Source organism: Dasypus novemcinctus, chromosome 1 (assembly GCF_030445035.2).
Source record: "Dasypus novemcinctus isolate mDasNov1 chromosome 1, mDasNov1.1.hap2, whole genome shotgun sequence".
In the NCBI taxonomy this organism is placed as follows: domain Eukaryota; kingdom Metazoa; phylum Chordata; class Mammalia; order Cingulata; family Dasypodidae; genus Dasypus; species Dasypus novemcinctus.
The window spans coordinates 48249961-48274003 of NC_080673.1; the positions used below are offsets into that span (position 1 = coordinate 48249961).

At 39.7% G+C, this 24043-nt stretch overlaps 1 protein-coding gene across 1 annotated transcript in view; it reads right to left on the reverse strand.

Moving 5' to 3' along the window:
• C1H4orf51 (chromosome 1 C4orf51 homolog) overlaps positions 1 to 24043 on the reverse strand; it is a 65476-nt gene that overhangs the window by 26416 nt on the left and 15017 nt on the right. The window contains exons 2-3 of the mRNA XM_058285373.2: positions 20468 to 20529; positions 3176 to 3234 (exon numbers count right to left, since the gene is read on the reverse strand). Of these exons, the coding sequence (XP_058141356.1) occupies positions 3176 to 3234; positions 20468 to 20529 (121 nt within the window). The remainder of the gene's footprint in view (positions 1 to 3175; positions 3235 to 20467; positions 20530 to 24043) is intronic.

Below are 24043 nucleotides of genomic sequence, written 5' to 3' on the forward strand. Positions count from 1 at the left end.
TTCCATATATACAAAACCAAAACTTTGAATGAAAATGAATATTAAAAACCTTTAAGCCTTGTGACAAACTTACTCTATAGAAGCAAGGAAAATGGTGAATAGTAACAGCAGTATATTTCTAGAAGAGAAAGTAATTACTTATTTCCTTTATCATAAAACAAAAGTTAGTAAGTCAACAATTTAATAACACTGGCCAAGTTATTTGCTACTCAAAAATTTGCTTTTTCAAATTTTTGTGTCTTTAAAATGAAACCATCCATATATTTGGATTAAACTAAATTTATACATCAAAAACATTTTGCTCAGAATTCTAATCTTAAGTATATACCATAGCTTATAAAAGCATAATCCAAACACTATACAATAATGCTACCATTTAGGTTTATATGCTTCATCTGAAAAAGTTAGCTTACAAACAAGAGTTTGCCCTCTTTCTCCAGAATAAATGTCCCTATGTCTAAAACTTTAAATAACAATGAAAGAAGACAGGTTCAAAGAAATTTGTATTATGCATTTTCCTTCATTGGGCTTTGATAAAAACAGAGCCATCTGGCGTCGAAGCACCATCTTCCTTCTCAGTTACAGTCTCTACAGCCCCAGAAGCAGACACAATAGCCACTGTCTTATTTGTTGAAGCTGTCTTCTGTTTCTCAGCCAGAGCTCAGCAAGAGCAACAATCTCATCACTTTCAAAGTCATAGTCAGGAATTGACTTTGGTGAGAAATCTGTTACTTCTGCTGATAATTCATTCTTTTTACTCCTCTGTGCCACTTTCTTCTGCTCCTGGAATGTTCTCTCATATTTCAGGGTTCACTGGATAGATGTGAAGGGCTACTTGAAAATTTTGAATTCTTCATCTATTTTGTCCTTTGGCTCTCTATTGTCATATCGTTCTATTTTCCATCTTCTTATCTTTTAGTTTACCCCTCCTAATAATCTTCATTTCTAAACTGTCCTACAAATCTTTATCCTTGTTTTTTTTCCTTTCAGGTTACAGCATCCCCTTTAATATCTCTTGTAAACATGGTGTTTTGGTAATACAGTCTATCAGTTTTTGTTTATCTGTAAAGACTCTGAACTCACCCTCATTCTTGAAAGACAGCTTTGCCAGACATAGAATTCTTGGATGGCAGTTTTTCTCTTTCAGTACCTTAAATATATCATACCACTTTGTCCTCTCCTCCATGGTTTCTGATGACAAATCAGCACTTAATCTTATCAAGTTTCCCTTGTGTATGATGCTTTGCTTTTCTCTTGCTATTTTAGAATCCTCTCTTTATCTGTGATATTTATCATTCTGATAATAGGTGTCTCTGGATAGGTCTATTTGGATTTATTCTGTTTGAGATGCATTGTCCTTTTTGGATATTGATATTTATGTCCTTCATAAGGGTTGGGAAGTTTGTGGTAATTATTTCCTCAAATATTCTTTCTGCTCCCTTTCCATTCTCTTCTCCTTCTGGGACATCAATGATGTGAATGTTTGTGCATTTTGCATTGTCAATTCCCTGAGATTTCATTCCATTTTTTTCATTCTCTTCTCGTTCTGTTCTCCTGTCTTTTCCAGTTCAGATTGTCTATCTTTGACATCACTAATTCTGTCTTCAAGCAATTCAAATCTGTCTTATGTGCCTCTAATGTATTTTTTAAAAATATTTATTTCATTTATTTATTTCTCCCCATCTCCTCATTGTTTGCACTAGCTGTGTCTGTTCATCTTCCGTGTTTGTTTAGGAGGCACTGAGAACCAATCCTGGGACCGCTGAGGTGGGAGGGAGACAATTGCTTGAGCCACATCTATTCCTTGCTTTGTTGTGTCTCCCATTATATTTTTCTTCTTGTGTCTCTTGTTGAGTCAGCTTGCTGCACCTGCACATCACATCAGCTCACTGTCTTGCTCATCTTCATTAGGAGGTACCAGGAACCTCTGCTCCCTGCTTTGTTGTGTCTCTCATTATGTTTTTCTTCTTGTGTCTCTTGTTGCATCATCTTGTTCCAAGAGCTTGTGGTACCTGCCCATTATGCCAGATCGCTATCTTCTTTAGGAGGCACCAGGAACCAAACTAGGGACTGCCCATATGGTAGGTGGGAGCTCAATCGCTTGAGCCACATCTGCTTTCCTCTAACATATATTTTTAAAAAGATTTATTTATTTTACTTATTTCTAGCCCCCACCCCCATTGTCTGCTCTCTGTGCCCATTCACTGTGCATTCTTCTGTGTCTGCTTGCCTTCTCTTTAGGCATTACCAGGAACCAATCCAGAGTGGGAAAGAGGTGCTCAATTTCTTGTGCCACCTCAACTCCCTGATCTGCTGCTTCTTTTATTGTCTCTCCTCTGTGTCTTTTTTTGTTGCATCATTTTGCTGTGCCAGCTCTCCTCTTAGGCCAGCTTGCTGAGTGGGCCAGCACTCTTGTGTAGGGAGGAAGATGTCTGTTTCCCTCTCAGCTACAGTGAGCCAGGGGTTTTACCCCAGCATAATATCTTGGCGGTGAAACCCTTTCTGACAACCACAGGGGCTTTTGTTTGTCATTTTGGCTTCTTTGTCTCTCTGTCCCTCACCCTCTTGGGAGTTGTGTAGCACTGTCCTGGGTTTGCTGACCCCCAGAGCAGTTCCCTTAGACAACTTTTGGCTCTTTCTCCACTGTTTTTGTGAGAGCATTCAGCTCTGCCTTTTAGTCCATTGCCATCTTCTTTTCCCATTGTCCTCACCACTATTGTTTTTACTTGTCAAAATGTTATATATAATTATTGTCATTCATGGAAAAAAGGAAAAGTTGAAAGAAAAGTTGGTGACTGTGTTAAAAGTACAGCATCATCAGTTCACAACTTAGAACCTTGGTTGTTTATCTTTGTATCCTTATCACCTAATAGAAAGCCACACACACAACAAGCACTCAGAAATGAACATTTGATAAATATTATTAAATATATTACCACCGCCATTTAATTAGCTTTTTTTTTCCCTATAAAGTTGTGTCATCATCTTTTTTGGTTTGTTACTTTGCTGCGCCAGGGCCTGTGCCTTACTGCACAGGTCTGGGATGCTTTTTTTCTTTTTTTTAACCAGGAGGTCTCAATCTTTACTAATCAAACCTGGGTTCTCCATATGGTAAGCAGGAGCTCAATTCCTTGTGCCACACCTGCTTCCCTTAATTAGAAAATGTTGGACTTACCACAACATGCTTGATATCATGTGAACTTCCAAAGGAGCTGTTTATATGGGGGAATAATCCTGTGTGACAAATAAAGAGAGAAAACCAGGATTAAACCTAGGAAAATTCTTACACTCTCAATTAGGGACTATCACCCACAAGTTATACACATATCACTTGTTTCCCTTTAGAATCTGACCAAAAAAAGAGTGTCAGTCAGGTAAGACCAAACTGATTAAAAGCTAACTTTGTAGTGAAACCTCTGGAGCAGTAATTTTTTTTTCATAATTTTTCAAAGCACATGTTTATTAATTATAATTTTAATTATAATCCATCAGCTACAATAAAGTTCAGTGTGTTGTACAATTCTTTAATTTAAAAAGAAATTTTATCTTGTAACATATACACAACCTGAAATTTTTGCTTTTAACCATATTTAAATATATAAATCACTGCTGTTAATTACATTCACAATGTTGTGCAACCATCACTATCATCTGTACCTAAACTTTACAATCAATCCTAATAGAAACTCTGTAAAATTTAAGCATTAACTCCCCATTCCCTATCCCCACTCCATCTGATGGCAACCTATATTCTAGATTTTGACTCTATGAGTGTGCTTATTCTAATTATTTCTTAGCAGTGAGATCATACAATAGTTGTCCTTTAGTGTCTAGCTTATTTCACTCAGCATAATGTCTTCAAGGTTCCTCCATGTTTTCTCATGAATCAGAAGTTCATTTTTAATGCTGAATAATATTCCATTATATATACATATATCTCATTTTATTTTTCTGCTTATTGGCTGACGGACAATTGATTGCTTCCACCTTTTGGCAATTGTGAATAATGCTGCCATGAATATTGGTGTGAAAATATTTGTTTGAGTCCTTGCTTTCAAATCTTTGGGGTATAGATATGGAAGTGGGATTGTGGGGTCATATGGTAATTCTATAAATAACTATCTGAGAAATGGAGCAGTAAATATTTTTACATCTAGATCATGTTACTCTGATACACATCTTTCACTTTCAGAATCAGAGGGAACCAAGGCTATGTTGAAAGTCCAAGTCAATAAAATTTTCTCAAGATGCTCTAGCATAGTTTTTAAACAAATTTACTGAGGTAAAATTTACATACCATAAATTCACTCATTTTAAGTGCACTGTTCAATAATTTTTAGTTAATATCCTGAGATATGCAGCCATCACCATAATCCAATATTAGAACATTTCCATCACCTCCGTAAGATCCCGTGTGCCCATTTACAACTAGCCCTCTGTCCTTCCCCCAAACTCAGAAATCCACTAACCTACTTTCTGTCTCTACAGATTTTCTTTTGCTGGATGTTTCAGATAAATGGAACTACACACTACCTTGTCTTTATGTCTGTTTCTTTAACATAATATTCTTGAGGTTCATTCACATTGAATCATGTATTAGTATTTTTTCCTTTTATTGATGAAGAGTATTCCATTGTATGAATAAGCCAGATTTTTAACCAATTTACCTGTTGGTAGTTATTAGACTTGTTTCCAGTTTCACCCATTATGGATAATGCTGCTGGAAACATTCATGTGCAAGTCTATATGTAGACACATATTTTCATTTCTTTGGGTAAATACCTTGGAATGGAATTGCTGGATTCCATGATAAATTTATGTTTGACTTTTGAAGAAACTTCCAAAATGTTTTACAAAATAGCAGCACCACTTTACATTCTTATCAGCAGTGAATGAGCGATCCAGTTTCTTCACATCCTTATCAACATTGCTATTGTCTGTCTTTGCAATTATAGCCATTCTAGTAGATGTGAATTGCTATCTTATTGTTCTTAATTTGTTTCTTCCTAATAACTAATCATGTTGAGTTCTCTGGTATATTTTTATAAAAGAAGAAAAAAGTGCTGAAAAGGAGTCTAGGTTGGCATAATATTGTAACTGACAGTTAAGAATTAACAAATGATTATGATTACTGAATCAATATATAGATGACTTTTTATTTCTAACATATTTTAGAATAGCCAGAAGTAAATACCTGAAGTTACTGAAACTCGCTAAACTAGAACCCAGATGCCTCATCTTTGATAATGACTGTAAAACTATATAACCTTGATCTTGTGAATGCAAAAATTTTGCGACTGGCCCCCATTTGTACCCTCACTCCTACCCTGTGTTACAACTTTGAAGTTGTATGATCACAAGCCAGCCCTCTAATTTGTATTACCGAAGGAACTTGAAACCCAGAACGAATCGGCCACCATTTCTACACTATCTTACTGGACAAAGCTAGATCTAACCAAAACTCGTCCACTTGCCAAGCTCATTAGCTTCATGTGCTCAGTCTGGGCTTGCTCAATAATTGGATCATCTCTAACTTCTTCATAAACCTGCCTGTCTTTGGATACTTTAAATCTATCAGAATTACTACAGTTTGGAGAGACAGATTTTAGGCTCATAGGCCATCTGATGTTGCTTTGCCACTCAGCAATAAACTCTTTCTCCTTTTGAACCCCAGAGTCTCAGGAATGGGTCACTGAAGTGCACAGGGCAGAGAACCCCCCACTTTTACTCAGTAACAATATCATGGGGTCTGGTCATTAGACATGATCAAGGGAGGGGAATAGCCTTTGGCAAATATATATTTGTACAATTTATTGCTGGCAAACTTTTTGAAAACAGGGTATCTTAAGCTAAAGCCAAATAAAGAGCTTAAAAATTAGAAGTATTCAGTTTATCATGTCTCACTTCATTGACATTCACAGATACTGTGTTTACAAATTGAAGGTTTGTGGCAACTCTGAATCAGTGCCATTTTTCCAGCAGCATGTACTCACTTCATGTCTCTCTGTCACATTTTGAATAAATCTCCCAATATTTCAGACTTTTTCATTATTATTTTATCTGTTATGGTGATCTGTGATGTTACTTTTATAATTGTTTTGGGGCACCACAAACTGCTCCCTTGTAAGACAGCAGACTTAATAAATGTGGCCTATTGTTCAGATATCGCTCTTCCTCTCCTTAGGCCTCCCTGTTCCCAGAGACACAACAATATTGAAATTAGGCCAATTTATCATCCAACGAAAGCCTCTAAGTGTTTAAGGGAAAGGAAGAATTGCAAGTCCCTAACTTTAAATTAAAAGCTCAAAATGATTAAGCTTGGTGAGGAAGGCACGCAGGAAGCCAAGACAGGCCGAAAGTTAGGTCAATACAGTCAAGTTGTAAAGGCAAAAGAAAAGTTCTTGAAGGAAATTAACAGTGCTATTCCAGTAAGCACATGAATGATAAAGCAAAATAGCTTTATTGCTGACATGAAGAAAGTTAGTAGTCTGGGTAGAAGATCAACCCGATTACAACATTCCCTTAAGCCAAAACCTAATCCAGAGTGAGGCCCCAACTCTTCAATCTCTGAAGGCTGCGAGAGGTGAGGAAGCTATAGGAGAAAAAAACTTTGGAGCTAGCAGAGGTTGTTTCATGAGGTTTAAGGAAAGAAGCTGTGTCAAAACATGAAAAAGTGTGATGTAAAGCAGCAACTGATATAGAAGCTGCAGAATATGATGCAGAAGATCTAACTAAGACAGCTGATAAAGGTGGCTATACTAACCAACAGATTTTCACTGCAGATGAAGCAACTTTCTAATGGAAGAATATGACATCTAGGACTTTCATAGCTAGAGAGGAAAAGCCAATGTCTGGCTTCAATGCCTCAAAGGACAGGCTGACTCTTGTTAGGGGCTAATGCAGCTGGTGACTTGAAGTTGAAGCCAGTGCTTATCTACCATTCTGAAAATCCTCAGGCCATAAGAATTATGCTGTATCTACACTGCCTGTGCTCTGTAAATGGAATCACAGCCTGGATGACAGCACATCTATTTGCAACATGGTTTACTGAATATTTTAAGTCTATTGTTGAGACCAACTGCTCAGGAAAAAAGACTCCTTTCAAATATGACGCTCATTGACAATGTACCTGGTCATCCAAGAGCACTGATGGGTATGCACAATGAGACTAATGTTGTTTTCCTGTCTGCTAACACAACATCATTCTGTAGCCCATGGATCAAAGAGTAATTTTGACTTTTAAGTCTTACTATTTAAGAAATAAATATCATTACACAATAGCTGCCACCAGAGGAATAGTGATTCCTCTGATGGATCTGGGAAAAGTCAATTGAAAACCTTCTAGCTCTCTCTTCAGAGGAGCCTGCACCAAATCTCACAAAGACTTAGAGAAATCCAACACTTCCCTGTCTTCATTTGGCGAGCCAGCCAGAAACAGAAAGATCATATGCAGAGGGATAGTGAACATGTTAAAAGTCCCGGTAGGGAAGCAGATGTGATTGAGCTCAAGTGATTGAGCTCACCTACCACATGGGAGGTCTCAGGTTCGATGTCCAGTGCTTCCTAAAGAAGAAAAGCAAGACAGAGAACTGATGCAATGGGCAGGTGTGGTGAGTTGACCCACTAAGATGACGCAACAAGAGACACAAGGAAAACACAATGATGGACACAACAAAGCAGGGAATGGAGGTGGCTCAGGCCATTTGTTGCCTCCCTCCTCCATGGGAGGTCCTGGATTTAGTTCCTGGTGCCTCCTGAAAAGACCAGCACACAACAAGCAGACACAACAAATGTAAACAATGAGGGGGTGGGGAGAAATAAATAAATAAAATAAATCTTAAAAAAAAAAAAGAACACCTTCTGGAAAAAATTCACTATTCTAGATGCCATGAAGGACAATCATGATTCATGGGAGAATGTCAAAATATCAACAGTAACAGAAATTTGGAAGAAGTGGCTTCTGACCCTCGTGGATGACTTTGAGAGTGTTCAAAACTTCAGTAGAGGAAGGAACTATAGATGTCTCTAATTCTAGACAAAGATTTATTTTATTTATTTATTTATTTCCTCGCCTCCCCCCCATTGTTTGTGCTCACTGTCTGCTCTCTGTGTCCATTCATTGTCTGCTCTTCTCTTTAGGAGGCACTGGGAACTGAACCCAGGACCTCCCATGTGGGAGACAGGTGCTCAATCACTGGAGCCACCTCTACTCCTTGCTTTGTTGTGTCTCTCATTGTGTTTCCTCTTTTTGTCTCCTTGTTGCATCACCTTGTTGCATCAGCCTGCCATGCCAGCCTGTCAGATAAGCTCACTGTCTTGCTTGTCTTTTCTAAGAGGTACTGGGAACCAAACCTGGGACCTCCCATGTGGTAGGTCGGTGCCCAAATACTTAAGGCACATCCGCTTTCCAGAAAGTGGTTTCTTGAAATGGAATCTACTTCTGATTAAGATGCTGTGAATGTTGTTGAAACGCAAACAAAGGATTTATACTATTACATAAACTTAGTTGATAAAGCAGCAGCAGGGACTGAGCAGATTGACTTGAATTTTGAAAGAAGTTCCACTGTGGGTAAAATACTATCAAACAACATCACATGTTACAGAGAAATCTTTCACGGAAGGAGAGTCAATTGATGTAGCAAACTTCATTGTTGTCTTATTTTTAGAAATTGCCACAGTCACCCCAGCCTTCAGCAACTACCACTCTGAGCAATCAGCAGTCATCCACATGGAGGCAGGAATCTCCACCAGCAAAAAGATTACAACTCACTGAAGGCTCAGATGATGGTTACCTTGTTTTTTTCACCAATAAGTATTTTTTAGTTAAGGAATATACTTAAGACTTTTTTAAAATTTATTTTTTATTTTATTTATTCCCCATCCCCCTGACATTTGCTTGCTGTCTGCTCTGTGTCCATTCACTGCATGTTCTTCCGTGTCTGCTTGTCTCCCTTTGTTGCGTCATCTTGCTACACCAGTGAGTGCAGGCCGTCAGCTCTCTGCAGGCATGGACCAGCCTGCCTTCACAAGGAGGCCCTGGGACGCGAACCCAGGGCCTCCCATATGGTAGGTGGGAACTCAATCAGTTGAGCCACATCCACTTCACAAAGGTATATACTTTTTAAAAGGATATATGCTATTGCATATGCAATAGATCACAATATAATGTCAACATAACTTTTATGTGCACTGGGAAACCAAAAAATTAATGAACTTGCTGTACTGTGATATTTGCTTTATTGCAGTGGACTGGAATGGTACTCCAAGGTATATCTATACCTAGGTAAATTCAAGAAAACCCACTTTTTCATAACTCGGTAAAAGCGGGTGAGTAATTTTGTGCTGCACAATGAGCTCTTATTGTTTAATTGGCTGTGAATTCTTAGCCTTTCTAAGCTCTCTAAGTTTAGAAATCCCATAGTCCTGCCAGAAGCTTTAATTAGCTTTTGGCTACTCTTCTTTTGGGAAATTTTACTAGATAATCATTAATTAATAAATAATATGATTCTATAATATTAAAGTTTTCTGGAGAGTAATTTTTTTTTTAAGATTTATTTTTTATTTATTTCTCTTCCCTTCCCTGCCCCTCCCCTCGCCCCCTCCAGTTGTCTGCTCTCTGTGTCCATCCGCTTGTATTCTTGTAAACGGCACTGGGAATCTGTGTCTCTTTTTGTTACATCATCTTGCTGCATCAGCTCTCCCTGCATGCAGTGCCACTCCTGGGTAGGCTGCACATTTTTCGCACTAGGCAGCTCTCCTTATGGGGTGCACTCCTTGCGCATGGGGCTCCCCTACACGGAGGATACCCCTGTATGGCACGGCACTCCTTGCATGCATCAGCATTACCTGTAGGCCAGCTCCACACGGCTCAGGAGGCACTGGGTTTGAACTCTGGACCTCCCATGTGGTAACTGGACGCTCTGTCCGTTGAGCCAAATTCACTTCCCTGGAAATTAATTTTGAAGCATTTGATGGATTTTGGAAAATAATAAAGGTATTAGATTTATGCTAGACCATAGCATAAAGCATTTCCCCATTTGTGTCAATCCTTTAGCCAAATTTGGGAATTTTTCTAACTGAGCTAGAAAAGTGTCCTTTTCTTTAGAGTCTTTTTGGAGAGGAACACACAAATATTGGAATGTTAGCTGATGATTTTTCTTTGCAAGTTTACAGTTGGCAAAATAAGAGTTCACAGTGCAATTTGACCTTGGCAATTTCTGTTCTGGCTTTTAATTAAGGACAGTAAATGTTACCCTGCTTTGCTAGCATATATCCATCTCCCTGCTTCCACTTCTCAGTCTTAGATCCATACTGAGATCTGACAATTTTTTTGATGAAACTGACAATGTTAGTAACTGCCAACAATTTCTACCCTTAGATATTAGGTCCTTAAATGTGCCAACCCTGATAATTTATTTTTTAAAAATGAATTATTGGGAAGTAGATGTAGCCTGTTTCCCTTTTATGAGGTCCCAGGTTTGATTTCTAGTAGCTCCTAAAAACAAACAAACAAATGAACAACCCAATTCGCATTGGGGAGCGGATGTAGCTCAGTGGTTGAGTACCTGCTTCCCATGTGCAACATCCTGGCTTCAATCCCTGATACCTCCTGAAAAAAAATTATCAAGAAAACCAATGTGGGCTTATGAGCATTGGCTCTTGCAGAATCAGAGAAGCTCAAGTTTGAAAGTATTCTTCTAAATCTTCTAGGTCGCTTAATTCACCTATTGGGTTTCTGTCATAGTATAACTCTCAGCCTTTTCTGTGACTCAATTTCTCTTTAATAGATTGGGAATAATATAGTTTCCCACCTACCCATTGCTGAATTCCTTGAAATGAAGCCTCAAGAACCCAAAACCTAATATTGAAAGGTGAAGATGAACTGTTCTCCATCTTTTCTGAGTATGCTGGTCTTAAATTGTATATACATAAAGAATTTATATCAATCATTAACAAAACACTTACCCTGGGGTCCATGAACACCCAGGAGGGATCCGCCATAGATGCATTGTTTTCATGTTTAGGTGCCTTTATGGATATTTTTCTGAAGATAAGGCCCAGAGTTTTATTAGATTTTTCAAAGTGCCCCTCAAATATGAGGCATCTTGTCTTTAAGACAGAATTTTTAACCACTGGAATAGGTTACAGAGCAAATCACTTTCCTGGCAGATTTGTAAGAATAAGGCATTCAAGGGCCTGTATATTAAATTAAAACTATTCTATCAGTTGAATTTCTTGAATGTGGTAATAACATTGTGATTATGTAAGAGAATATTCTTGTATTTACATGATACATAAGGAAGTATGTAAGGACATACTGTTATTATACAATAGCTCAGTAAAGAAGTATATAACAGTCATCAAAATTTAGAGACCACAATAAAGTAAAATGTTAACAATTGTGGCAAAATATTAACAACTGGTGATTTTGGGGGAAGAGTGTGTTGATATTGATTGCACAGTTCTTTCAACTCTTCTATGGATTTAAGTTTTTTTTAAAAAATTGTGAGTAAAAGAATAAGGCATTGACTTATCTTCCTTAATTCCTCAAATATAGTGTGTATGAGACTATTTACTATTTAACTTTTATAGAAATCAGGTAAAGGAGGCATATTTTATAGATGGCTAAAACCAGACACAAAAAGACAGCAGCAGCCCAAGAATATTTGAGCTACAATCCAGGACAGACCTAGAAAGAATGCTTGGCTTTCTTCCCATCCTCTCCCCACAGAACCCCAGATCTTCCTTAGGCAGATGTGTGGTTTGTTCACACAAGCCCACCAAAATCACTGTACTGCCCGCTACAGTGCTAGCTCTTGAGTTCACAGGCAAGATCAATTGCAGCTACCTCCTAGTTAATGTTATGCTTGAACAGTAAAGTGCACGCAGTAACAGATGGCATCTTGTGACCTTCTTAATAACAGGCTTGGCTGCCAGAGTTCCCTTGTGTCCAATCTCTGCAGGGAATTTGGAAACTGTTGCCTTATGCTTGAATGTTTTCGGGTAAACACAGTTAACCATTTATTAGACTGTTTCCTAATGTAAGAGACAGAGAGAGAAAAATAATTCCCGCACTTAGAAGGGACAATGGCATTTCCTGAGTCCGGGGGCCCATCCTGGGATTCTCTGGGATCTGCTGGGATTCTCTGGGATCTGCTGGCGATCATCCAGCCTCTCTGCACTTGTTAGTGTGGTGAGCACCTCAGGCTCAGGCAAAGTGTTTATCGCTCCATGGAGATTAACGGGTGGCCAATGTAATCTTTTTCTTTCTGTAGTTTAAAAGAAATCTGTACCCACAGCAAGGCATACAAATTGTCCAGAAAACAATATAAATCCCAATATAAGGAGGTCCCTCGGCTGTGACAGCCGACACAAGTACATGCAAGTCTGGTGAGTAAGGCTTGTCCCAAGGCACCTCGTTCACTTCAGTCAAGTCCTACAGTGAGAGGCTGGACGGTGAGGGAGTGGCCTAGGGGACTGACCTCACTGCCCTTCAAATATCCCATGAGGCCACTTTTCTTTGTTAAATGGAAGGCAACCAGGGTGGCCTCATGAAAAAAGCAATGAAGGCTTTCTTGGTCAAGCCTTTTGGAATCCTCTTTCTCCCCTCAACAGAAAGGACAAGAAAGGGCTTGTGCCAGCAGGAAGTAGTAAAAGCAGTCCCCACAGGCAGCAGGTGCAGGGGAGACGGGTGGAGGAAGGGCAAGGAGAGCATTCCCAGGGCACACGGTGAGAGTGAGAAGGGTGGGATGTTGGGGCAGAAACAACTCAGGACTGTGTGGACTTGCACAAAGAAAGAGAGGTATCAAGACCTTTTGGGGGGCTGGATTTCATTTAAGAGCCGAGGGGGAGATGGGAGTCTTTCTTGTCAGCTCCCCTTACGGACTTTAGAAGAAAGTTGCCTTGGAGAGGGGAATTTCCTCCCCATACCTCTGCCTGGGAAAGCTGGCCTGGGTGTGAGGGAGACATAACTGGAGAACTGCGATTCTCTCCCAGGAACTCTGGGGGGTTGCCTGGTTTGGTTCCATTCACACCTTCACGATCCCGTCCCACATCTGCCTACAGCCGCTTTCTCAGGTGGACTAGGAAGCCTGTGGGAAAAGCCCCTTCTATTCAGGCATGCCCTAACCCATCTGTTCTTACCTGTACTCTGGTGCCCCAATCTCAAAGAGCAATACACTTTGGAAATAATCCAAAAACAGCACAAGGAGGCATATCTCTGAGACAGTCTTGTCCCAAAACCAACAAAGCTCAACCCTAAATAAATGGAAGGACATTCCGTGCTCATGGATTAGAAGACTAAATATCATTAAGATGTGAATTCTACCCAAACTGATTTACAGATTCCATGCAATCCCAATATAAATTCCAACAGCCTTCCTTTTTTTTTTCCAGAATTGGAAAAGCCAATTATCAAATTTATCTAGAAAGGTAATATCTTCGAAAAGAAGAACAAAGCTGGAGGACTTTTAATTTCCCACTTTTCCAGCATGTTACTTAGTTACAGTGATTTAAAACAGCATGATACTGGCATAAAAATAGACAAGATTGACCAATGGAATCAAATCGAGAGTTCAGAAATAGATGCACACATCTATGGTCAACTGCCTTTTTTTAAAAATTTCTCTCCCCCTCTCATCTCCCCCCTCCCCCCAGGTTGTCTGCTCCCTGTGTCCATTCGCTGTGTGTTCCTCTGTGTCCACTTCTATTCTTGTCAGTGGCCCGGGAATCTGTGTCTCCTTTTGTTGCATCATCTTGCTGTGTCAGCTCTCCGTGTTTGTGCGGTGCCACTCCTGGGCAGGCTGCATTTTTTTCACGTGGGGCGGCTCTCCATGTGGGGCGTTCTCCTTGTGCATGGGGCTCCCCTATGCGGGAACACCCCTGCGTGGCAGGGCACTTCTTGCGTGCATCAGCACTGCGTGTGGACTAGCTCCACATGGGTCAAGGAGGTCCTGGGTTTGAACCGCGGACCTCCCATGTGGTAGGCGGACGCTCTATCCATTAAGTCAAGTCCACTTCAAGGCTGTCAACCCACCCAGCTAGGTCAGAACAGTCTATTCGGCAAATGGTGCTAGGAGAAGTGGATATACATATCCAAAAGAAGGAAAGGGGACTCCTATCTCATACCGTATACAAAACTTAACTCAAAATGGATCAAGGACCTAAATAGAAAAGGTAGAGCATAAAACTCCTAGAAAAAAATTGTAGGGAAACATCTTCAAGATCTTGTGGTAGATGGTGGTTTCTTAAACCTTACACCCAAAGCATGAGCAATGAAAGAAAAAAATAAGTAAATGGGACTGCCTCAAAATTAAACACTTTTGTGCTTCAAATGCCTTTGTTAAGAAGGTGAAAAAGCAGTCACTCAATGGGAGAAAATTTTCAGAAAAGACAATATCTGATAAGGGTTTGATTTCCGTGTTATATAGGGATCACACAACTCAACAATAAAAAGACAAGCAACGCAATTTTAAAAATGGGCAAAAGGCTCAAACATTTTTCCAAAGAGGAAATATAAATGGCCAAAAAGCTCATGAAAAGATGCTTGACATCACTAGCTGTTAGAGAAACGCATATCAAAATGACAATGAGCTATCATTCCATGCCTTACAGAATGGCCATTATCTAAAAACAACAAGAACAACAACAGAAAATGACAAGTGCTGGAGAGGATGCAGAGAAATAAGAACACTCCTTCACTTTGGTGGGAATGTGTAGAATGGTGCGGCTTCTGTAGAAGACAGTTTGGTGGTTCCTCAGGAAGCTGAATATAGAACTACCATATGATCTGGCAATCCTGCTACTAGGAAGATATTCAGAAGAGCTGAAAGCAAGGATGCAAACAGATATTTACACACCAATGTTCATAGCAGTATTATTTAAAATTGCTAAAAGATGGAAACAACGTAAGTGCCTGTCAACTGATGGATAAACAAATTGTGGTACATATATACATGATGGAATACTATTCAGCTATAAGAAGAAATGAACTTGGGATGCATATGGCAATATGTATGAACCTTGTGGCTATTCTGTTAAGTGAAATAAGTCAGACACATAGGAACAGATATTGTATGGTTTCACTGAGCTAAATATGATGAGTAAACATGGAGTTAAACAATAGAGTATAGATTATTAAGAGACAGAATGTGTGTTTGAGAAGGGGGAGACGATGCTGAATGTATGTAGTATGTTTAATAAGGTTGATTGTAAATATATGGAAATGGATAGGGTTGATGGCAACATATTATAATGAGTATAACTAACACTGCTGATTTATGAATGTGATTGTGGCTGAAAGGGATAGGCTAGAGAGGTTAATGTTAATTTAAAGACAGCTCAAGTGTAATCTAAGGACTGGATAACATGGTGATTTGGTGGTAGATGGTTAATAATACAAATACAAGAATGTTCCTTTATTACACGGTGTTAAGAATATGGTGATACATGGGAAAATAAAACTAATGTAATTTATAGTCTATAGTTAACAGTAATATTGTAATATATTTGTAGCAAAGGCAAAGAAGATACTATATAAAGCTAAAGGTAAAAAAAATCACTTGGGATTTCGTTTTATGAAATATGAATATGACCAAGCACTTTTTTCATATTCATCATTAAAAAGGAGACCTTAGTGTGTCATTTAACCAACCTGTGCTCATTCATTCATCTTTCTGAACACTGGAGAAACAATCGAGTTTTGGGATTAAATAAGATAAATGTGCCTAGATGGGATTTTTTAAAGTAATGCTTCCATAATTTGTTAAGCTGACTTTTGTTGGCTATTTTATTTTTTGAAGCTGAAATAAAGTTTAATAAACTTGAAGAAAAAAAAACAACAACAAAGCTTGGAAGCTTCTGTTACTAAGAAGTGGAAGCTACTTTCCCGTCTTAGGCTCCAACTCCTCTTACAAGCACCAGTTATTCTCTTCTCTTTCCTCTCCCTCTGACCTCAATTTATGCCTGCAATCACTTGTTTATATTTTCCAATGGGAATGCTTCAGATTTGGGGGCGGCCTAATTGTACTGGGTAGGGATGGAGGAGCAGGTGCAACTAAAATCATGTACATGTGCAGCAGGGCCATGTCCTAGTTGCTCAATCCAAACTGTAAAGTACTGTAATTATATTGGGTACTACATAAGATTCTAAAGGCTGTCCTTTGGAAACACCAAGTTTTCGAAGTTTGCTTCTATTAAAAAACGTACATTCTAATTTTTAAAAGTGATTTACAAATGAACTTTTAAAAGACAAATTATAAATAAGGACCTGCCTCTTTAAAGGAGCATGTTGTGGGAAAGAAAAAGCCAACAATGGGTGATCCATAAAAACCATTGTTCAGCAAATAATCATAAGGCATCTGCTTTGTGCTGAACTCTGTGCCAGGTGCTGGGGATACAAAGATGAACAAAACAGACAAGTTCTTGACCTCATGAAGCTTATGTTCAAGAAGGTAAAGAGACGGTAAAGAGGAAGCTGACTTGGCCCAAAGGATAGAGCATCCGTCTACCACATGGGAGGTCCACGGTTCAAACCCTGGGCCTCCTTGACCCGTGTGGAGCTGGCCCATGCGCAGTGCTGATGCTCAAGGAGTGTCCTGCCACACAAGGGTGTCCCCCGTGTAGGGGAGCCCCATGAGCAAGGAGTGCGCCCCGAAAGGAGAGCCGCCCAGCGCGAAAGAAAGTGCAGCCTGCCCAGGAATGGTGCCGCACACACAGAGAGCTAATACAAGATGACGCAACAAAAAGAAATACAGATTCCTGGTGCCATTGATAAGGATAGAAGCCGTCACAGAAGAATACACAGCAAATGGACACAGAGAGCAGACAACTGGGGAAATACATAAAAAAATAAGAGACGGTAAAGAAGTAAAGGAATGTAATAAATTCATAGAAAGCAAATGAGGCACCAGGATAGAAATTAAGGGGAATGAATGTGTAGCATATTTAAACCATGGTGGTCAGGGAAGGCCTCTTGGAAGAGGCAACATTTAAATCGATTCCTGAAGGACCAGAAGACACAGCTCAGCAGAAGTGGGGGGAATGGCATTCCAGCAAAGAAAATAACCTATGTAAAGGTCCTGAGGTGGGAAATGGTTTGGTGTTTTCAAGTTATTAAAAGAAGCCAATGCAACTGGACCAGGGTGAGCACAGTGACAAGAGCCCTAAAATGAGACTGGACAGGTAGGCAGGTCACATTCATGCAAGGCCTTGCAGGTCTTGGTAAGGAGTTAGGATTTTACTTTAAGTGCAACTGGAAACAGAGAAATGATATTATCTCATTCATGCTTTGATCTTCCTGGCTGCTGTGTGAAGGATGGATCGGGTTGGAAAGACCTGACTTATGGGTTGGTTCCTGCTGCTTTTTAGAAGTCTTCAGAGGTTTGGAGAAAGCTTCAAGGAAGAATAAAAGTGAGAGTAGGAGAAAAAGAAGCATGTTAAAAACGGATAGGCACAAGAATCCTTGAGATTACATTACAAACCGTATGCATGCTACCCTCCCCTCTCTTCTCAGAATATTATCTGGTTCTCGTCAATATCTCCTAAACTTTGTCATCCTTGTAAAATGCTGTGTACAATAACAGCAATCCAGGCAGCTGCTTCCAGGGCATGGAATTTGTTAGGAAATAGTCCAAAAGACTGTATCCCTGCCATCACATCAGGGCTTTGAAGGGGGCATCCATTGAAAACCGTCTCCTGTAACGCATTATGTCTCCTGGAATAGCAAGAATAAGAGAGGCCAATGCTTCCATCTGAAAGGATGGGCTCATCCTAGAGGGGGACAGGTGTGAGATACTGGTACGCATCTGGGAACAAGAGGAAGGGGAGGCGTGTACTGATCTAGTTGTGTCACAGTCTGCACGCCACCAAGTTCTTCATAAAGTCTCTCCTGCTAGGGAGAGGCATTTAATTGAACAAAATTTGCTAAAATCTGACTTTGCAGAGCTTGAAATGGAGATAAGCTGAATTTTGTTTAATGAGGCAGTTGTAAAACAGGTCTCAAGAACTCTTTTCTACGATAATTGTGGTCATACTTAAGCACGGCCCATCTGATTTGCCAATCTGTGAAGGGATACGTTTCTGCAAAGTCACATCAACACACCAATGTGCAGTAAGGTGAACAAATTAATAGGGATGGCTTGCATTGACAATATTTGTTTGGCTGCATGCTTAAACTCCCTTCATTAGGGGCTCCTAGCACAACTAAACAATAATAATAATAATCCAAATATTAGACACGAAAATTGAAAAGAAGAAGAAAGAGTTGCATTTGCCCAAACTAAATAATTCTGCCTTCATGTTAGGTCACCTCTTAATGAAGACAGTAGCCATCAGTTAAATTAAAATGACCATTTGAGGAGAATAAAAAAGGCAACAAGGGCAAAATCTATTAGTTAGTCATTATGAACATATATACTTACATCGTTTCTACCTTTCCTCCTACCGATATTATGCTATAAAAACAGAAAAGGAGATGAAAAAAAAAAACACAACAAAGTACTATATCGTATAGTGGTAAATTATGGCTTTTGCTGCTCATTTCACCATCCCTCAAGTACTCCCACCCACCCAACTGCTGGACTGCTCAGCTATCAGCTCTAGCAGGTCAGAGGTGATTTGCGAGGTTAATCAGAATTCTGAAGGGCACAAATAGCAATATAAATGTAATAGGATTGTCCTTTGTGCTACTCAGATCAGATGCACTGTCACCTTAACTTACTATGAATGATGTGATCAGGCTATTTAATTTCCTATACACTAGCTCAAACTTGTCTCCAAGCTATGTCGTGTGTTTCAATTTTATGTTCATTACTGGAAAGGGGGAGAGAAAAGGCTTCCAGATTTTAACAATAGCACTAAGGGTTAGCTGTGCTGTCCTGTTGCCTTAGCAAACCATAGGAGAACATATAAACCCCCCCTCAAATGTCCTATTCCCATAAAGTCAAATACTATTAGGAAAGCTAGCAGAATAGTTATCTTCCAAGGCAACTATTAAGAAATGACAGCTCCTTTATTTAGGAAAACTCCATGAGGCTGCAAGATAACTCTTCTTATCTTTCATTCCCCTTATTAAACCTTTAAATACTACAGCAAATGGGCAAACATTATCAGGGTATTTTGTAAACTGCTAAAAATCCTAACTATAATCACTAGTCTTACTAAACTTTCAGAGATTCAGCCATATGAAAGATAGAAATGATATGGGAAAAAGATATTGTGTCTCCTCCCCAAAATCAGTGTTTGCCAGAGATGGCCATTATCCACCATCTGAGCTTCCCTTCCATAGTATCTACTTGTTGCTAGGAAGTGGCTGCTCCATTTCTGAGCCCTCTGGCATCTGGGTGGGACCTTAATGTGAGCATGGGTGATGTATGTGACTTCCAGGCTGATGTGATTATAAAGCATGTGTGCCATCCCTACCCTACATCCTTTGCCTGCCAGGTGGAGACAAAGCCTGCAGGTGGTAGAACCTCAAGATGAAGGAAGCCTGTGTCCCTAAATCACCATATGGAAGGCTGCCCATAAGACAGTCACAGGGATCTTTATATGGAGAAAGAAATCATCTTTTCTTGTGTAAAGCCCCCTAAATTTGGGTGTTTATCTATTAGTCTAGCAAAAGTTAACCTAATTTAACTAAAACAACATGGAAAGTGAAATACTGAAAGGTGGATGTAGATTAGTAAATGTAGTTTGCCAGTTCATCATTTGTAGCTTTGGTTTCTCCTCTTCGTTCTTTGGTATATCTGGTAAAATTCAGATTACATTATCTAGAGCTCAAAGCTCTGATGGAAGTTACATTCTGGGACTAATAGAAGAGGAAACATTTTGCCCAGGAGTAACTGTCATTTTTAAGAACAACAGATCCAGAATGGAACATGCTCATTTCTTGCTAAAGACACCATTGCCTTTAGGAAATAAATGGAAACCATTATGTACTACAATCAAGAATATAAAAGTTCAAAACAGGGAAGTGGACTTGGCCCAATGGATAGGGTGTCCGCCTACCACATGGGAGGTCCACGGTTCAAACCCCGGGCCTCCTTGACCTGTGTGGAGCTGGCCCATATGCAGTGCTGATGCACGCAAGGAGTGCCCTGCCACGCAGGAGTACCCCCCACGTAGGGGAACCCCATGCGCAAGGAGTGTACCCTGTAAGGAGAGCCGCCCAGCGCGAAAGAAAGTGCAGCCTGCCCAGGAATGGCACCACACACACGGAGAGCTGATGCAGCAAGATGACGCAACAAGAAGAAACACAGATTCCCGGTGCCGCTGATAAGGATAGAAGCGGTCACAGAAGAACACACAGTGAATGGAAACAGAGAGCAGACAACGGGGGTTTGGGTGGGGAAGGGGAGAGAAATGAAAAAAAAAAAAGAAATCTTAAAAATAAATTAATAAATAAATAAAAGTTAAAAACACAAAAACATGGCAAAAGGGAGATGCTGAGAACTCATCATGTTGTATTTACCTTTAGCATCAGCAGTCCCAAGGTGTGTAGGGTTACAGGCATAGCTCTTTGGCCTTGACATTCTGGAAAAAAACAAGTAGAAGAACAAAATTAAAAGCTTATGGGTTGGGGAGTGAAGGTAGCTCAGTGGCTGAGCACCTGCTTCCCACATATGAGGTCCTGGGTTCAATCCCTGGTGCCTCCTTAAAAAAAAAAAAAGGTTATGGGTTTATAAATCATACTGAGCCTATGGACTTGGAGGAATTTTCACTCTTCATTTCATTCCTTGAGCTTTTTTAGTTTATTTTATTGTTTTTAATTAGAGAAGGTATAGGTTTATAGAAGAATCATGCACAAAATAGAGGTCCATATACCTCACACAGATAGTTTTCTCTGTTATTAACACTTTGCATTACTGTGGTAGTTTGGTTATAATTAATGAAACAATATTGTTATAATCATAATATTGACTACACTCTATAGTTTACTCTGGGTTCACTGTGTTGTATAGACATTTTGTTTTTTTAAAATTTATTCTAGTAACATATATATAACCTTAAATTTCCCTTTTAATCACATTCAAATATATAATTCAGTGGTGTTAGTTGCATTTACAAGTTGTGTTACCATCGCCACATGTAACCAAAACATTTCCATCTCCACAACCAGAAACTCTACTGATTGATTAAGAATTAACTCCCCATTCCCTACCACTCCAACACCTAGTAACTGTATTCTAGTTTTTGATTGTATTAATTTTCTTAAAGTAATTATTTTGTATCCATTTAGAAAATACTGTATTTGTCCTTTTGTATCTGGTTTATTTCACTCAGCCTGACGTCTTCAAGGTTCATCCACATTGTCACATGTATTAAAACTTCATTCCTTTTTTTGGCTGAATAATACTCCATTGTATTTTGTTTACCCATTCATCTGTTATTGGACACTTGGGTTGCTTCCATCTTTTGGCAGTTGTGAGTAATCCTGCTATGAACATTGGTGTGAAAATAGTCTGTTGGAGTCCCTGCTCCCCATTCTTTTAGGTATATACCTAGAAGTGGATTTGCTGGTCTTATGGTAATTCTCTACTTAACTTTCTGAGGAACCACCAAACTGTTTTCCATAGTGGCTGCACCACTTTACATTCCCACTGATAATCTACAAGGATTCTTATTACTCCAAATCCTTCCCAACATGTATTTTCCATTTTTAAAATAGTAGTCATTCTAGTGGGTGTGAAGGGTTTCTCACTGTTGTTTTGATTTACATTTCCATAATGGTTAATGATGTTGAGCATCTTTTCACGGGTACTCTGGCCATTTGTACATCTTTTTTGCATGAATGTTTATTCACATCTTTTGCCCATTTTTAAATGGGGTGTCTTTTGTTGTTCAGTTGTAAGATGTCTTTATACATGCTGGATATTAAACGTTTATCAGATAGGTGGTTTCTAAACATTTTTTCCCATTCTGTATGTTATCTTTTGATTTTCATGATAAAGTCCTATGAAGCACAAAAGTTTTAAATTTTTATGAAGTCTCATTTATTGATTTTTTCTTTTTTTTTGCTTGTGCTTTCAGTGTAATCTGTAAAAATCATTGCCTAACACAAATTCCTGTACACACTTCCCTATAATTTATTCTAGGAGTTTTATAGTGTTGGTTCTTATATTGAGGTCTTTGGTCCATTTTGAGTTAAATTTCTTATGTGGTATGAGGTAGAGGTCCACCTTCACTTTATTGTATATGGGTGTCGAGTTCTCCCAGAACTATTTGTTGAAGAAACTATTCTTTCCCAACTGAATATACATGGCTCCCTGGTCAAAAATCAATTGGCCAGAGAGGTAAAGGTCTATTTCTTAACTGTCAATTGGATTCCACTGCTGTGTGTGTATATTTATATCTGTCATTATGCCAGTACCATTCTGTTTTTGTTTTTTTTTTAATTTCTCTCCCCTCCGCTCCCCTCCCCTCCCCTCCCCTCCCCTTCCCCCATTGTCTGCTCTCTGTGTTCATTTGCTGTGTGTTCTTCTGTGTCTGCTTGTATTCTTGTCAGTGGCATCAGGAATCTATGTCTCTTTTTGTTGTGTCATCTTGTTGTGTCAGCTCTCCGTGTGTGCGGTGCCATTCCTAGGCAGGCTGCACTTTTTCACATAGGGCGGCTCTCCTTATGGGGCGCACTCCTTGCACGTGGGGCTTCCCTACTCAGGGGACACCCCTGCGTGGCAGGGCACTCTTTGCTTGCATCAGCACTGCACGTGGGCCAGCTCCACACAGGTCAGGAGGCCCTGGGTATGAACCTTGTACCTTCTATGTGGGAGGCGGACGCCCTATCCATTTGGGCCAAATCCACTTCCCACACCATACATTTTAATATTTTAAAATATTAACTCTGGGATTTAGTAACTGAGCTGTCATTTCTTGAGTTTGTATCTAGCTCATGCTATGATAGAGATTCTCTTGAGTGCCAGGAGCTAACAAAACCAAACAAACCAATATTTTAAAAAAACAGATTTTCACAGTCTTTGCATATTGGCTTTGCATTAGGCAGTGTTCTCCTTTAGAGTACAGGCTTCCTATAAAAAATACCAGCCCAAGGCAAATACAAAGTGCAGGGTCCTCCTTGTCTTTTCTGAACCTATTCTTAGTTTGTGCTTGGTCTTAGGTCTTCCCCTATTTTCAGGAATTTCCCCCCTTTACTACCTATAAATTAGACTTGCACCCTTTCCTTGGATACTCTATTGTAGGAATTAAGGCTCTCCTAAACTAATTTTGCCTGGAGGGCAAATTCTCAGGATGGGGGCGGGGGTGGGGGACAAGCTCTACAGGAATTTCTTGGGTCAGACTTTCCCAGCTGGAAAAGGCCAGGGACCCACACTGGGAACACAGGCTAACTACACCACACTGGGGAGGGAGTGGAGGTGTCCACAAGCATACCAGGAGCTTCTCCTATGTCTTATGAAGTTGTGTTTTCTTGATTCAGCACTTGCCCAGTTAATGCAGCCTTATTATAAGTCTTTTCTTTAGTTTTGAGGAAGGGAATTGTCTTAAGACTCCTCTAACACTTTTGTCTGAGCTGAGCTGGAAAAATGGCAGGACCGAGAGCCAGGCCTCAGCAATCAGAAATGCTGATCGAAGGCAGTGACCAGTGCCCTGACTACACACCTGCAGATCTTGGGAAAGTAGATCTTTATATCCCACCCTGGCACCAGCAAGCTGCACCAGGAGCCAGCGCTGTGGGCCTCACTTCTGCCTGCCATAAGGCTGGGAGATGGCAGATAGTAGCCATGGACCGGAATGTGAAATTCACAAGTATTTACTGCAATTTACCAGCCTCTTCCTCCTACTCTTACCTGAATGTTCACAGTGTTCATTACATTCTGGAGTTTCAAAATAGTTGATTCAGACAGTTCTTTCCAGCTCAATAATCGCTTTGATGTAGGGACTGATTCCTGGTGCTTTCTACTCTGCCATATTCTCACAGTCCTCTCCCTTTTCATACTGTTTATTTATTTACCCCACCCCTTGCTGCTTACACTCTCTGTCTGCTCTCTGTATCCATTCACTGTGTGTTCTGTGTTTGCTTGTCTTCTCATCT